The sequence below is a fragment of the Neofelis nebulosa genome, chromosome 12 (assembly GCF_028018385.1).
Source record: "Neofelis nebulosa isolate mNeoNeb1 chromosome 12, mNeoNeb1.pri, whole genome shotgun sequence".
In the NCBI taxonomy this organism is placed as follows: domain Eukaryota; kingdom Metazoa; phylum Chordata; class Mammalia; order Carnivora; family Felidae; genus Neofelis; species Neofelis nebulosa.
The window spans coordinates 66,946,826-66,960,531 of record NC_080793.1 but is presented as its reverse complement, the minus strand read 5'-3'; the positions used below and the strand labels follow the sequence as shown (position 1 = coordinate 66,960,531).

At 41.7% G+C, this 13,706-nt stretch overlaps 1 protein-coding gene across 1 annotated transcript in view; it reads right to left on the bottom strand.

The window, feature by feature from the left end:
- LOC131491960 (procathepsin L-like) overlaps positions 1 to 11,494 on the bottom strand; it is a 76,811-nt gene extending 65,317 nt beyond the window's left edge. The window contains exons 1-8 of the mRNA XM_058695524.1: positions 11,378 to 11,494; positions 11,081 to 11,216; positions 10,669 to 10,788; positions 10,430 to 10,564; positions 10,007 to 10,231; positions 9,139 to 9,301; positions 8,126 to 8,243; positions 7,258 to 7,644 (exon numbers count right to left, since the gene is read on the bottom strand). Coding sequence (XP_058551507.1) covers positions 7,545 to 7,644; positions 8,126 to 8,243; positions 9,139 to 9,301; positions 10,007 to 10,231; positions 10,430 to 10,564; positions 10,669 to 10,788; positions 11,081 to 11,206 — 987 coding nt within the window. The 5' untranslated portion in view covers positions 11,207 to 11,216; positions 11,378 to 11,494 and the 3' untranslated portion in view covers positions 7,258 to 7,544. Of the gene's footprint in view, positions 7,645 to 8,125; positions 8,244 to 9,138; positions 9,302 to 10,006; positions 10,232 to 10,429; positions 10,565 to 10,668; positions 10,789 to 11,080; positions 11,217 to 11,377 lie in introns of the transcript that reaches the window.
- Between the last annotated feature and the right edge of the window lie 2,212 nt (positions 11,495 to 13,706).

Sequence of the window (13,706 nt, the reverse complement as noted above, 5' to 3'; positions counted from 1 at the left end):
TCCCCTAATCCCTGTAACCCTGAAAAAATTCATTTTTCTCCAGAGGGACAATTCCCCCTTTAAATGATGGGTCAGCCAGTACTCAGTCAACGCCAGGACCTTCCAGAAAACTTTAAACAGAGGCTCAGGAACTAGATTTCTTGAGTCGCATTGGTGTGACTGTCTCTCCCATCTGCTCAGAGGATTGATCTCTACCTGTCACCTGACTCTGTTCAGGCTCTCAGAGTCTCTGGGCGACCCGTCTTACTGCCCATGTCCCAGCCCAGCCCAGATTCTTCAGGCCCTGTTCACACTCCCAGGCCCTGCTGCTTCCCAGGTGTTAACTGGCAAACTTCTTGGTAAAGATTTGTTATCTACATTTAATGCCAATGTAAATTGCAATAAGAAAAGTCACTTTTGTTTCCTCACCTTCAGGTCAAGCTCCAAGTGTCCTGCTGTCTTTACTGGAAGTTCATCCTGAGATAAATTCCTCTGAAGAGGATGGATGTTTAAAAGATGCCCGAGGGGCGCCTGGGTGGCGCAGTCGGTTAAGCGTCCGACTTCAGCCAGGTCACGATCTCGCGGTCCGTGAGTTCGAGCCCCGCGTCAGGCTCTGGGCTGATGGCTCGGAGCCTGGAGCCTGTTTCCGATTCTGTGTCTTCCTCTCTCTCTGCCCCTCCCCCGTTCATGCTCTGTCTCTCTCTGTCCCAAAAATAAATAAAAAATGTTGAAAAAAAAAAAAAATTTAAAAGATGCCCGAGTCAGTCTTTGGGCTACACACACAGTTGAAGTTGAGTTGTTAGGAAGTGGGAGCCTGGGTGCATTTCTCGGGAGAGGGACCCACCCTCGCCCTCGTGGCCCAGCACCCTCCCTCTAGAGACTCGGAGCAAGTTATACCCTTGTAACAGAGTCTCTCTTGAACCACAGCATCCTTGTCTTTACCACCCGACCCTGTATCTCCCCAATCTTGCCCATAAAGAAAGAAGGCAAATGTGACTCAGAGGGAAACCAAATCCATCAGTTTGCACAGGATTTAGAAGCCATAATCTCTTTCATAATTTCTCGGCATCCTGTGCCCTGCAATCCAGCTGATAATTTTCATCATTCCTGCTGATGCAACCTGGTTTACAGAAATGACCTGTGAACAGCTTCCTTTTCAATTCCTCTGCACCCTGACTCCTGGTTTCTTGTGCCTTCACGGTTAAAAGGAGACCATTCACCTGGCCTTGCATACCCCAAGGATATTTGGTGTATGCAATATTTTCCCAAGTCCTTAAAGTGCAGCTAGACACTGTAACTTCTACCCAAGGCTCCCTGCTGGTACCCTTTACTCTATAAACAAAGCAAGCTGGGAGCTTTTATGGACTCCCTCATTCTCTTAGGGGCATTAGCTGAACAAGGCAGACAGCTTATACAGCTCTACATCTAGACTCCAAGAGGTGTGAACAACAGTTATCTCTTTAGTATGACATAACCTGTTTAGGACATGCCTCAGGGCATTCAAAATCTCACTCCAAATATTCTTGAATCAATTATGTCCATCCCTCTCCCCAAAATGAATACACAGTTACATAAATCTTAAGGGGCAGCTGGCTACTGCCTCCAAATGGTCCCTAGTTTGCAATGTTTGATAAACCTTTGTATGCTCCTCTCTCAGATATCAATGGACTTTAGAGGCATTAACCTCCTTTGAAGCCTTAAAACTGGCTCTGTCCACACCCCAGCTCTTAGCTTACCTAACTTTGACAAGCCCTTTCATTTATACTGAATGAAAGGCATGGTGTTGCTGCATGCTTTCTGGGACAGCCTTTTGCCAATCAGATACAGCCAGGAGCGCATTTCTCATGCCCATCAGACACTGTGGCATCAGGCCCCATGCTTTCCTGAGGTGGCCACAGCTGCCGCCTGATGGACATAGCCAGCACTCTGACATTAAGCTCCCCTATTCACCTGTGCGTCCCCACGTGGTGCCTGCTGTCTTACAAGTTCATAAATCATAGCACCTCTCTACAACATGACAGACCCATTACAAACAAGCGCTTTTAACTAACCCTCCGTCATCTTATTTCCGTTGCTAAAAGGCTTATAATTGCTGACATATTACAACTATTCACCCTCCTTCTAAAACCATCATTGTTCACTGTTCAGCACATACTAAGACAGCTGATGTTGCATCTTTAGAAAATGATAGGGTTGGCAGAGCTGTAAGTATGCACCCCAAACAGGCCCCCTTGTTCTTTCTCCACCCAGTTGTGAACCCTGCCTTTATCCCTGACTGACAGTATTCATTACCCAGCAAATGCCCCACAGTCTACAAAGGACAGTCAGATACAAAAAGGTGTCAAACAACTATCAGATGGATTATACAGTGGGCCAAATGGACTTCCTAGAGCACCCTTTCTTTTGACCCTGTGGCTTACACTTACCACCCACCAAATTGGACACAAAGATAATGAAGGACCAAAAAGACAGTTGGATTTGCCCAGGCATCCACAACATTCCTGACCACATGATTTCCCAGTGAATGATTTGTAAACCCCGGGGAAATCTCTGGAAGAAATCAGCACACCCCAGGAAGGCTTCCTAGGCCCACCTGCCCTCTGTGGTTGTATAGACGGGTTTGATAGATTTGGCCCAAGCCCTGTGCTATTCTGTTTGGTCACTGTCTGCATGCTCAGCAGATGGGCTGATGCTCTCTGACTAGATGTGCCACTGCCACAGCAGGTAGTAAGGAATTTAACACCTCCATTCGTCATGTTGCCACCAGAAGACCAGGTGGACCTCAAGATCTTTAGAAGAAAACGTGTGCCGTCACCTCACTGGGAAGGACCTTCTGAGGTGCTGCTCACCAGCTACACTGCTATCAGAACAGAAGAAAAACTCTCCGGGTTTCTTGCAAGCCATGGCAAAATTGATTTTATTTAAGATTTTATTTAAGAATGAGTTTTAATGTTTTCATTCATTTTTGAGAGACAGAGAGAGACAGAGCACAAGTTGGGGAGGGACAGAGAGAGAGGGAGACACAGAATTTGAAGCAGGCTCCGGGTTCTGACATGTCAGCACAGAGCCCAGCTCGGAGCTCCAACTCACGAACCATGAGTTCATGGCCTGAGCTGAAGTCAGACACTTAACTGACTGAGCCACCCAGGCGCCCCTAACTTTGGACATTTTTAAGTCTTTTATCATTTATAGACAGTTAGACTTTTACTCAGATGCTTTTACAACAGCTTCTGCAAATGTGTTTCACCTGCATGAGGCTGATGGAAAGAACTCTTTTGTATAGGCTTCTGATAACCTTAAGATCATAAAGCTAAACTGGGTAAGAATTTCCAGAACGAATGGAAGATCTGGATTCAAGCAGAATAAGAATTAATAACATGGCACTGAATGAATGGAGGATGATTCTCATTTTTACAAATTTTTTGAAACATTGCTGATTTTTAAATGTTTTTTACAGTATTAAAAAACTAGGGGCGCCTGGGTGGCTCAGTCGGTTAAGCGTCCGACTTCAGCTCAGGTCACGATCTCGCGGTCCGTGAGTTCGAGCCCCGCGTCGGGCTCTGGGCTGATGGCTCAGAGCCTGGAGCCTGCTTCCGATTCTGTGTCTCCCCCTCTCTCTCTGACCCTCCCCCGTTCATGCTCTGTCTCTCTCTGTCTCAAAAATAAATAAACTTAAAAAAAATTAAAAAAAAAAACTATTTTAAGCTATGACTTACAGCCATTTGATAAAACATGCATTTGTGAACAGACTGAGACACTTATATTTTTCTCCTTACCTGATCTGTCCAGAATTCAAAAACTTTCAGTGAGTGTTTTCATATTTTCACAACAATATTTTAATTTGCATAAGTTGAATAAGAATCTGCTTACCTTGTTAACAGGACGTATTTGGAAACACTGGTTACATCACCAACACTTTGACAGAAATGTCATATTCAAGCGGGGACTTGCACAGACACAGATATGACCAGACTGCTTGAAGGAACTCAGGCAGACTTTATGGAGCCAATAAAGCCCATTGGAAAAACATCCTGATACTTATATCTGAGTCTTTAAGCAAAGCAGTCAGTTTTTATACATTGTGACAAAGAGACAACAAATTCATGATGAATTAACAGGATGAAGAAAACAGATGTTTGGGACTGTTAATTAGTAAGGAATCCTAAGAAACTTTTTCTCATAAGCTATGATTTACAGCAGTTTCATCATCAGGCCAACTTAAAAAAAAAAGCAACTATTACACTTTGCAAACAAATTGGTCTTAATTTGGCTGTCCTTGGTAAAAATGAGGGTGATTATAGAAAGAAACATTATGGGGGCACCTGGGTGGCTCAGTCAGTTAAGCGGCCGACTTCGGCTCAGGTCATGATCTCATGGTCCGCGAGTTCGAGCCCCGCGTCGGGCTCTGGGCTGATGGCTCAGAGCCTGGAGCCTGCTTCCCATTCTGTGTCTCCCCCTCTCTCTCTGACCCTCCCCTGCTCATGCTCTGTCTCTCTCTGTCTCAAAAATAAATAAACGTTAAAAAAAAAAAGAAAGAAACATTATGTTTCAATTACACACCATTGTGGATTTTACAGTCTAATAGAGTTTACTATGAACTGGACGAGATCCTAATTTCTTCTAGTTTCCTCTGAAGCCTGGCCACAAGTCTCCAAACTAATATTTTCCACTTTTTTTCTATCCTTTTGACTTGGAATCACTGGATACCCAAAACTCCCCTTTTCCCGAAGCCCTGCAAATTGAATATGAACAACTTGATGTAACCTTCTGAGAAATCACCGCAATAGCTCATATGTAGACAATCTTCATGCCTGTTCCTCTATGAACCTCTCAGAAAGTCTGTCAGTCTGCCACTGCCTACCTACCTTACCTGCCTAAAGATGCTTTAAACCCAGCATCTAGAGATTCTTTCAAGTGGCTATCCTTGGAACTCAGAAACTGGTTTATAACTGGATCCTTTTATTAATAAACATTATCTTTCTTGTACTGCAATAGAATTTCTTCTTATTTATTACCTGATTGTTTGAAGCAGAGGCCTCCCTCTAAGAAGATACCTGCATTGCCTCTTCCCGAAATGAATTTGACTGAACTGACTCATTGTCAGAACAAAGAGACTGGATTAAGGAGATAAAACTATCAGCTCAACTTTGAATCCGTGAATCTTCCAAGAAAGTTGCAGAGGAAGGAACCACCTAAAAATGTGGACCAAAAATCTGGGCTTTCTTGGCTGAGTGACAGAACGAAGCTTTCTAGCTGCCAGAGCCAAATCAGAAGACTATGAAATCAGCTATTTTGAAATGTGTGCTGCTCTCAAAGACTGACAGGACCACAAGAAAAATGGAGATGTATGAACATTAACACTATCAATTAACACTCCAGACTTTGAAAAGTACAGGTTTCAACCTCACCTTGCCTATAAACCACATTGTTTTTTTTTTTTTCTTTTTGAGAAACTGAGCGAGGGCCCAAGTGAATGAAGGGCAGAGATGGACAGAGAACGAGAGAGGGAGAGAGAGAGACAGGAGGCTAACTTGAAAGGGGCTCAAACTCACCTGATATGTGACTCAGGCTCATCAACCGTGAGGTCATGACCTGAGCTGAAGTCAGATGCTTAAGGACTGGGCCACCCAGGTGCCCTTCTCCTTTATTTCATGTGTCAACAAAGCATGTAAAGGACTCCCACCTAAATGGTCAGAACCATATGGACTTGGATACCTGGCTCTTCTGTCACTGTGCTTTGTGACAGCATTTGTTCATAAAATTGTGCCACACAACATGCCTGTTGAGGAATCATAGAAAATCGGATGATACATCAGAATTCCAGGTTCTCTTCAGCATTAAAGATCTTATTCCCAAGTTTCAGAGATGGTGAATTAGAAAAGGCAATCCTAAATCTGTCTATGATAATGGAACAAGGAGGGTTCAATACCACTATGCATGCTTTGAAAACACTCCAGTCAGAAGGTAAAAGCTTAGCCTCTGGGGGGTCTCCAAAATCATCATGTTCTAGATACCGGACTTCCCAGCAGGGGGAGCTCGTGCAATCATCAGTGGAAAATGTTGCTTTTTATCTAACCCAAATGAGGCAGATAATATCTAACTTAAATCTACTTTAAAAAAGGAATTAATATTTTCCACCAAATAAATGAAACACATTTATTTGAGCAGATCTATTTCCAGGATTGTGGGACTCATTTCATGAGGTGTGGGGAAATGCGTTCTCTTCTATTTATTCATCCTCTTGCCTTCTTTTTTCCAAATGTTTTGAGCATAAATGACACACGATGTTACCGTAGTTTCAGGTGTACAACATAGTAACTTGCCAACTGTATACATTATGCTGTGCTCACCACAAGTTTAGCTACCCCCACCCTACATTGCTATTAAAATACTGTTGACTATATTCCCTATGCTGTGCCCTTGATTCCTGTGACTGATTCATTCCATACTGGAAGCCTGTACCCCACACCCTCGTTCACCCATTCATTCATCCTCATGGTGACCTATGCTTTTCTTATTCTTTGTAGATTTGTTACTGCTCAATCCAAACTGGACTTCTCTCTCCACAGTCACCTGCTCAGCTATTTATTATATAAACTTTCAGGGGGGGTTCAGAGGAAAAAACTCTGAGCCCCAGGGAGGCCACCCCAAAATGTGCCACCATGGCATATTGACTATCTTGAGTTGAAGCTACTTGGGATGCAACTGGTGCAACAACACCCAGGCTGTCACATGCCCCTCCTGAAAGCAGGAAATGAGTGGCCCATATGAAAGGTCCCCTCCCTGTACTATGAGGTAAAGAGACATCCTTATCAGCAGAGATGGGGCTTCAAAGCTGAGAAAGCTGTAGAAACAAACCTTGTTACTTTTTTACTCATCTACAACCTCAGCCCAGATTCCACTTAGAATTCCTGCAATTTAAAACTGCCACACACCTTTTCTCTTTTTCCTGTCAATTCCTCACAAATTATTGTCTTTGTCTAAAATATATAAGACTGCCAAAAAAAAACCCTGCCCAACTTGATCATTTTTTGGGTGGGGGGGGGGCGGGGGGCGGTATTCAAACTCATTACTGGTCCTCCCTGCCTGATAATAAAATTTTGAGGCTTTTTTTCCTCCCATTGACCAATTTCATCTCAATTAAATTCTTAAACCACTTGGAAATAAGGAAGGAAATTAGGAGGAATACTGGAGGAAATAAGGACATTTCTTCCTCTCCACAAAACCTTTGCATTTTTTACTATAAAGTAGTTTATGTATTAAAAACAGAATCACACCTCAGCATATGACAGTAAATTTTATTTTAAAAGGTAAAACTTTCATGCAACCTTTTAAAACATGAAATTCAAAAGTTATTAAGCAAGTTAACCACACACCACTGATTAGAGCAGGGATTAAAGAAGTAGTTTCATCACTAGTGTGAACGGGCACAGAATCCAATCACAACTTGGATCTTCGGTGATTCAAGTGTTTTATCCCGCACAATAAGATGTGATCGACTTTAAAATAAAATTTATTTTCTGTATATTCTGTTGCCAATCAAGGCTTTCTTTATCACCATGATCTTACACGATAGGAAAGCTAGCCATGGTGGCAATTCCACAATGGTTGTCCCGGTCTTTGGCCATTTTTATGTAGCCGTCCATGCCCCAGTCAGCACCCCAGCTGAAAGAAGACAGGGTTTTCCAATTGTTACAAATGGTAAAACACGTTTATCTTTATGAATAATAACACTTGATACTGAACAGTGCAGCAGAGACCAGGACAGATTTAGGAAGAATCAGGAGAGGCCGTTATTGTTCATGGTTGAGTTCTAACCCAGCACAGAATTCTATCCCCAGACCTTTCACAAAACTGCAATGTGAGCAGGAAAAGGAAAATTGGGGGACCCAGATGTGTTATAGAAATTTTTTAAAATTCCAATTTAGAAATACAGTGGTACCAAAACTATATTAGGACTCTAGCAGGTGAGGCAATATCTTAACGTTGTCATTATATGACTATGTCTGTGTTCCCCCCTAGATGGGGTAAACACTGCTGGGATTTCAGAAGTGTGCTCAAGGGTTGGGGGACCTGCGTCCAAACACTGGTTCCAAAAAACATTCCTTTTTCAAATTCAAAAGTACGTATTCCTGGATTTTCATACCTGTTCTTGACAAACCAATATTTTTGGTTATCGGATTCTTTTCCTTGAAAGCCATAGCCAACCACCAGAACACCGTGATTCAGGTCTTCACTGCTGCACTTTGGATCATAATAAATGCCTGGGGAGTAATATTCAATGCTGGGGTGAGGATTCCCACGTGACATGTCATAGTAACCCAGCCTATCAACCACAGTAGGGGAGGCATTTCAAAATTCAGTTGTGATATTGATATGAATTCAGATGAGATTTAAAAGTCAGATATTTTTGTTTAGCGGGAAGGGGTGGGGATTTAGGCCCTCATCTCACACCAGGAGAAATACTAACTGTCACAATCCCTTTTGAAAATAATAGTCAAGGGTCATTAAAAAAATCACCCACTGAAACCTTATTATTCTACTTGTAGGATGTCAACCTAGGGAAACAGCAGAGAACATAAAATTACTTGAGCCAAGGGCTACTTTCCACTGTTAATTTCAGTAGCAAAATTCTTTAAAAGTTATCAAGGTCTAATATTTAGAAAAAAGTATGGGGCGCCTGGGTGGCTTGGTCGGTTAAGTGTCCGACTTCGGCTCAGGTCATGATCTCACGGTCCATGAGTTCAAGCCCCGCGTCAGGCTCTGTGCTGACAGCTCAGAGCCTGGAGCCTGTTTCAGATTCTGTGTCTCCCTCTCTCTCTCCCCCTCCTTGTTCATGCTCTGTCTCTCTCTGTCTCAAAAATAAATAAACGTTAAAAAAAATTTAATATTTAGAAAAAAGTAAAGTAAGCCATACCAATCAAATTATGTAACCATTTAAATATATTTATGATATACTTATCCTCATGGGGATATGTCAAGTCATGGCATATGGAAAGAGCAGGCATAAATATTACATGTACAGAATGAACAACTATGTTAAGTCCACACACCCCTAAATTCTACATTGAGTTCTACATACCAAAGTGTCACTCTTGCTGTTTCTTAGGGTGGTTTTCCAATTTTTCTACCTAAATTTCTACATCGACAAATGCTTACCTTCTTTATAGAAGCGGAAGGTATCCAGGCTTGCATCTATAGCAGCCGAGATGGGCCCCATATTTGCCACTGCCATCATAAGGGCCTCCTCCTGCTGAGGGATGTTCTCGAAGGCGGTGACATTGGCAGCAGAATGCTCAGGCCTGTATTTGCAGGGTCCATCCTTTGAATGGTAAGGGAAAAGAAACTTGATTACAACCATCCACTTCCTGGGGAACATGACTTCAAGGCAGCTTACAGGTAAAAGATTTCCAAGTCAAGTTTGTTGTGAAGCAACCCAGGAGGTGAAAGGGTATTTATTGTTTTGAAATTGAAAAACTAACTGGTGTAAGGGGCCCTGGGTGGCTCAGTCAGTTAAGTATCCAACTCTTGATTTCAGCTCAGGTCATGATCTCACAGTTGTGAGATGAAGCCCCATGCTCTGCACGGAGCATGGAGCCTTCTTGGGATTCTCTCCCTCTCCCTCTCTCTCTCTCTGTACCCCTCCCCCTTTCATGCTCTGTCTTTCTTGCTCTCAAAATTAATAAATAAATAAACTTAAAAAAAAAAAAGCAAAGCTAATTGGTCTGGATTCAATGAAACACTCGTGGTCTACCTGTCCATAAGAAGTTTTTCACCTTGGAGAAATCTGTACCCTATATAGAAAGGCATGCATATCTCCAAGTGATGTAGAAATAAAAACAGCTATGTGGTAACCATCTAAGCAGAGAACTGTGCCAGGCTAATACCGTTTAATGACAGTCCTGACAGGCTGCAGATAGAGTCTACAATTGGAAATGTGAATGTTAAACATGGTGTCTGTTTTCTTCAAAAGCATTCAGCTCTAAGGGCAGAGCTGGAATGGTGACAAGTGAGGAGCTCCACTCACTCTTGCAACATATGGATAGGATTCCTCTGTGTCCAGACCTCCGTTGTTCTTAACATACTGGAAGGCATTACTCATTAGACCACCATTGCAGCCCTCATTGCCTTGAGGCCAAGAGCAGTCCAGGAGGTTCTGCACACTCAAGGAAACACGTTTGCCAGTTTTCCGGAACATCTGTCCTTCAAGGGCACCAGTTGCACTAAAAGCCCAGCCAGAAGCACACCGACCCTGAAAACAAATTATCAAGGTCTCAGTCTACAAAACCAATAGCAAGACTGACAGCAGTCTATTGATCTGAAAAGTCTTTTAAAATATAGCAAACATGGTATATGGTTTCCACAGCAGGAAACCATAACAAGGGGGACACTTTCTTTTTGGCTTTCTTCTTGGAGAGAGACCTGATGATTGGTCATCCTTGATACTCACAGGACTTACAGCAGGTGTCTGTCTCCTGTCCACAGGTACATAGATATCAGCAAAGAAAGGTATTTTAAACATTTTCCCTTTCTCATCCTTCTCGATTTTAAGGCCATTCATCATGTGTCTGAATTCTTCATTGGTCTTCAAGGAAAAGAAAGTAGAATGTTGACAAGCATAAGATTTTTTTTTGGCAAAGTACTGAGGAGAGAGAGAACAAAACATTCAGCAATCCATGCCACACTCACCATGTCACCAAAGCCATTCATTGCCATCGTGAAGCTGTGTTTCCCTTGGCTTTGTTCTCGATTGTGCTGTTCAATCATTTTCATATTCTTCTCCCACACTGCTTTCCTCCAGCTCTCATTCTAGAGGCAAACATATGACTTATCATCTTTATTTCTGTTTAAAACCTACTGACCTGCACCAAGTGGATGTGCTCACAGAGGGGAGGAGAAATCACAGCCAGGGATGGCTTGATGCTTCTGGGAGCTGTTCTCCAGCAACCACACAGCAGGACATATGCCCACACTGTGCGCAGTCACGGTGCCCTGCTTACTGCCTTAGGAAGAGCAGCCTCAAGATGCTACTCTGTGCTACGAACTACCACCAGCACGGACATTCTCTTTGGGTCCCCTGGATAGTTTGGATGTTACCAACCATTCCATATTGCTTCCCATGTGTTGCCTTCCAGTGAATCCATTGTGCATCTAAACTTTGATCAAGCTCTATAGTAGCTGAGGCTATTCCCAAGCAAAGGGCGATCAGGAAGACAAAAGGATACATGTTTCAAAGCCTAGGAAGGAAAAAGAAATGAGTATCTGATTAGACCTATCTGTCTAAAAATCCATCCTCCTTTCTTCTAGATGTTAAAATCACTATGATGGAGTAAAATCCTTGAATTTATTCTGCCAAGTACTTACCCAAAGATTATACCAGCCCCACCGGGTTGCTCACCTGATCATGTAGCTGTGCAGATGCTGTCAGAAGGTGTAGTCCCAGGGATCTCTGATGTTGGGCAGTGGCTTTAAGGCTACCCATCTAAAGCCCTGGGGTTTGGCCTCACTGGCCCTGCCCACACCAGCTGGGCACACTATGATCTTGTTTGTTTTCTTTTGTTTTCCAAGCTGATGGCTTCTATTCTGAAGTTTTCTTGATGATTATATCTTGTTTTTAGCAGAACAAAAACTTCTAGACAATCATGTGGACTCATGTCCCCCCTCAAATCGTCCTTAATTGGTTTGACTAAAACAATGAGCTCACAGTGGTCCAGCTGACAAAAACAAGTATATGCATATTCAGCAAGGAAAAAGATGTCCACCTCCAGTTAATTGATGTCATTATAAGATGGGGAGGACATGTATCATAAAGGCACATTGGAATACAGTTAGTGATCAGAGGCTATCAACTGTGGGTCTAACACTGTGATAACTACATTTTTTAGACGTTTTTCTCACAACTCAGGTCAGATAAGTGTATTTTCATTTTATAAATAAAGAAGACAGATAAGAGAAATTTTGGTCACCCATTCAAAAGAATAAAGCCAAAGTCAGCTCACTGACAAGTTTTAACTGTAAAAGTATGTTGAAGGTGGTCATTCTGAATGGAGGCAAAAGACAGCACAGGCATCCACAGAGATACTGCCACTTCAGTTCCAGACCACTGCAATAAGGCAATATCACAATGAAGTGAGTCAAATGAACTTTTTGGTTTCCCAGTGCATATAAAAGTCATGTTGACACTACACTATAGTCTATTAAATGTGCAATAGTATTTATGATCTTTAAAAAAATGTACAGACGTTAATTAAAAAATACTTCATTGCTACAAAGTGCTATCCATCATCTGAGCTTTCAGCAAGTGTGACCTTTCGGCTGGTGGAGGGTCTTGCTTCAATGTTGATGGCTGCTGACTGGTCAGGGTGGTGGATGCTAAAGTTTGGGGTGGCAGAGGCAGTTTCTTAAAATAAGACGACAGTGAAGTTTGCTGCAATTGACTCTTTTCTCATGAATGACTCCTCTGCCACACGCAATGCTGTTTGTTAGCAGTTTACCCACAGTAAAACTTCTTTCAATTTTAGAGTCAGTCCTCTCAAACCCTATCTCTGCTTTATCAACTCAAGATATGTAATATCCTAAATCTTGTGTTGCCATTTCAACAATCTTTACAGCATCTTCACCAGGAGGTCAAGATGCTTTTCCATCTCAAGAAACCGTGTTCTTTGTTCATCTATAAGAAGCAACTCCTCATCAGTTCAAGTTCTACCATGAGACTGAAGCCATTGAGTCCCATTTCCAGGCTCCACTTCTAATCCTAGTTCCCTTGCTCATTCCACTCCACCTGTAGTGTCTTCCTCCCACTGGAGCCTTGAGCCCCTCAAAGTCATCCATGAGGGTTGGAATCCACTTCTTCCAAACTCCTCCTCATGTTGGTATTTTCACCTCTTCCCAGGAATCATGATGATGTATACCTACATCTGTTTTGAGCTCAAATATTTCCACATTTACATATGAAAAAATAAAATGCAGACCATCCTGCATTTAGCAGAATTTGCTCTGAGCACACATCCCTCAGCACTCGTAGACAGAATATTTTCCCATATATTTTCTCCAATATTGTGTTCTTCATAGAAATGTTAATTGGGAGTACCAAGAATTTCAAATTTATTGACCAAAAAATGTAAATTTTGAGAAATATTCTAGGCAGTCTGATGAAAAATTAAAACAAAGTCAATATTGAGAAAAAACATATTCTTTAGAAATAATAGCAGTGATAAGCTATGAGATAAGATAGCTAAGGAAGTGCGAAATTATGTGAATATATAACAGAAATAATTACTGTGTTTATATTATTTTTAATGCTTGGGTAACCATTATAAGTGTTTCATTTTCCTTTAAAGCATATATATATATACATATATATATATATACACACATATATATTAAAATATATAAAATAATTTTATTTTTATAAGTATTTTGTATGAAATATTATATTTTCTATGTATACCATAATAATTGAAACTGGTGTTAGTGATTATTTCAAAATTTACATTATTGTAATTATTTTCATGTTTTTTTCCACTCTCAAAACTATACCAATTTGAACTAAAGTTGATTTGGACAAAATAATTAAACAGGTGACAGCATTATTTTTTTTCTTTTTTCCTTTTAATACCCTTCACCCATTTCTCCCACACCCCACTCCTCACTTCTAGCAACCACCGGTCTGTTCTTTGTACCTATGAGCTTGCTGAAGTCCATGTGCCCAAAGTACAATGAAAACC